The 1,294-nt window shown below is 31.1% G+C and overlaps 1 protein-coding gene across 1 annotated transcript; it reads right to left on the reverse strand.

Annotated features, from left to right (window-relative positions):
• Positions 1–341: 341 nt before the first annotated feature.
• Positions 342–969, reverse strand: LOAG_15741 (hypothetical protein; the record flags this gene model as incomplete). Its single annotated transcript, XM_003151229.2, has 3 exons — positions 342–524; positions 764–878; positions 941–969. 3 exons carry the CDS (start codon positions 967–969, stop codon positions 342–344), a joined length of 327 nt encoding a protein of 108 aa, XP_003151277.2.
• Positions 970–1,294: the final 325 nt, after the last annotated feature.

The raw sequence follows: 1,294 nt of genomic DNA on the forward strand, positions 1-1,294 counted from the left end.
TAAATCCTACTGTAAATCGGCTAAATTATTATGGTCAATAAAGGGTTTACAATCCGGTGTGGATCCAATACACCTCAGTTCAGTTCCACTCAACGCAACCCAAATCAACTCAGCGCAACTCAGCTCAACCCAGCTCAACTCAACCCAATTCAAATCAGCTCAGCGGATCTTAGGAAGCCGATCGACAACACTGGTGATATTTGGCTATTGATCGACATCACACTCCACGAATCAGAAAAAATCCACCACAGTATTCACTAACATGTGAAGTGAGAACAGTTGCAAAAAAAATAATCCTGTTACTTTTGACATAGTTTGCTTCAAATAAAATGCTAAGTAACTCACCTAGCTTCCAGTGTTTCAGCTATTAGATCTGTAGAAATACCGTCATGAACCAGGATGACCAATTTGTTCGAAGTGGGATGATGACTACTGATGAACTGTTGCACAGCTAATTCGAACGCTTGAGCTGGTGAACTACCATATTTGGTGCCAGTCCTCAGTATTTTGATGTAATCCACTACCTGAATAAAACATACTAAACTTGTGTTTTCCTGACTACTCTATTTGGAAATAACAACATGGAGCACAGTAATCTAAGTATTTCATATTGGGCAGTAGCTACCGCTTACTAGCTACTAAAAACCAGCTACAAAAACTAGCTTACTAGCTACAGAAAGCATCTGTGTTACAGAATGATAGCTAATTTATGCATTCATCGTTCATTTATATCATTTAGCAGTATGAAATACTTAGCATCGACCTTTTCAGGTCGAGAAGCAAATGGCGATACGATGGGGAGTAAAACGTCGGGGTATCGATGGAATGTTATAATACCGTACGAGGTGTCACGTTCCTCCGATATGTTTTCTAAATGCCTGAAAATGGACTTATATCTGCTACTACTGCCTACAACAAATGACCCTCTTTCCTTCGTTACACATCATAATTATGAATGACATCTATCATTTTTTACACTACCTATTATATATAATAATAATAATAATGACAAATAATTAATGATTAATAATTAGTAATCAATAATTAATAGCAATAATAGTAATAATTAATAATGATAATAATAATAACAATAATAATAATAGTAATGATAATAATAATAGTAATAATAGTAATAGTAATGATAATAATAATAATAATAATAATAATAATAATAATAATAATAATAATAATAATAATAATAATAATAATAATAATAATAATAATAATAACAATAACAATAATAATAATAATAATAATAATAATAGATAATAATAATAATAATAATAATAATAAT

Source organism: Loa loa, assembly GCF_000183805.2.
Source record: "Loa loa unplaced genomic scaffold supercont3.2582, whole genome shotgun sequence".
NCBI classification, from domain to species: domain Eukaryota; kingdom Metazoa; phylum Nematoda; class Chromadorea; order Rhabditida; family Onchocercidae; genus Loa; species Loa loa.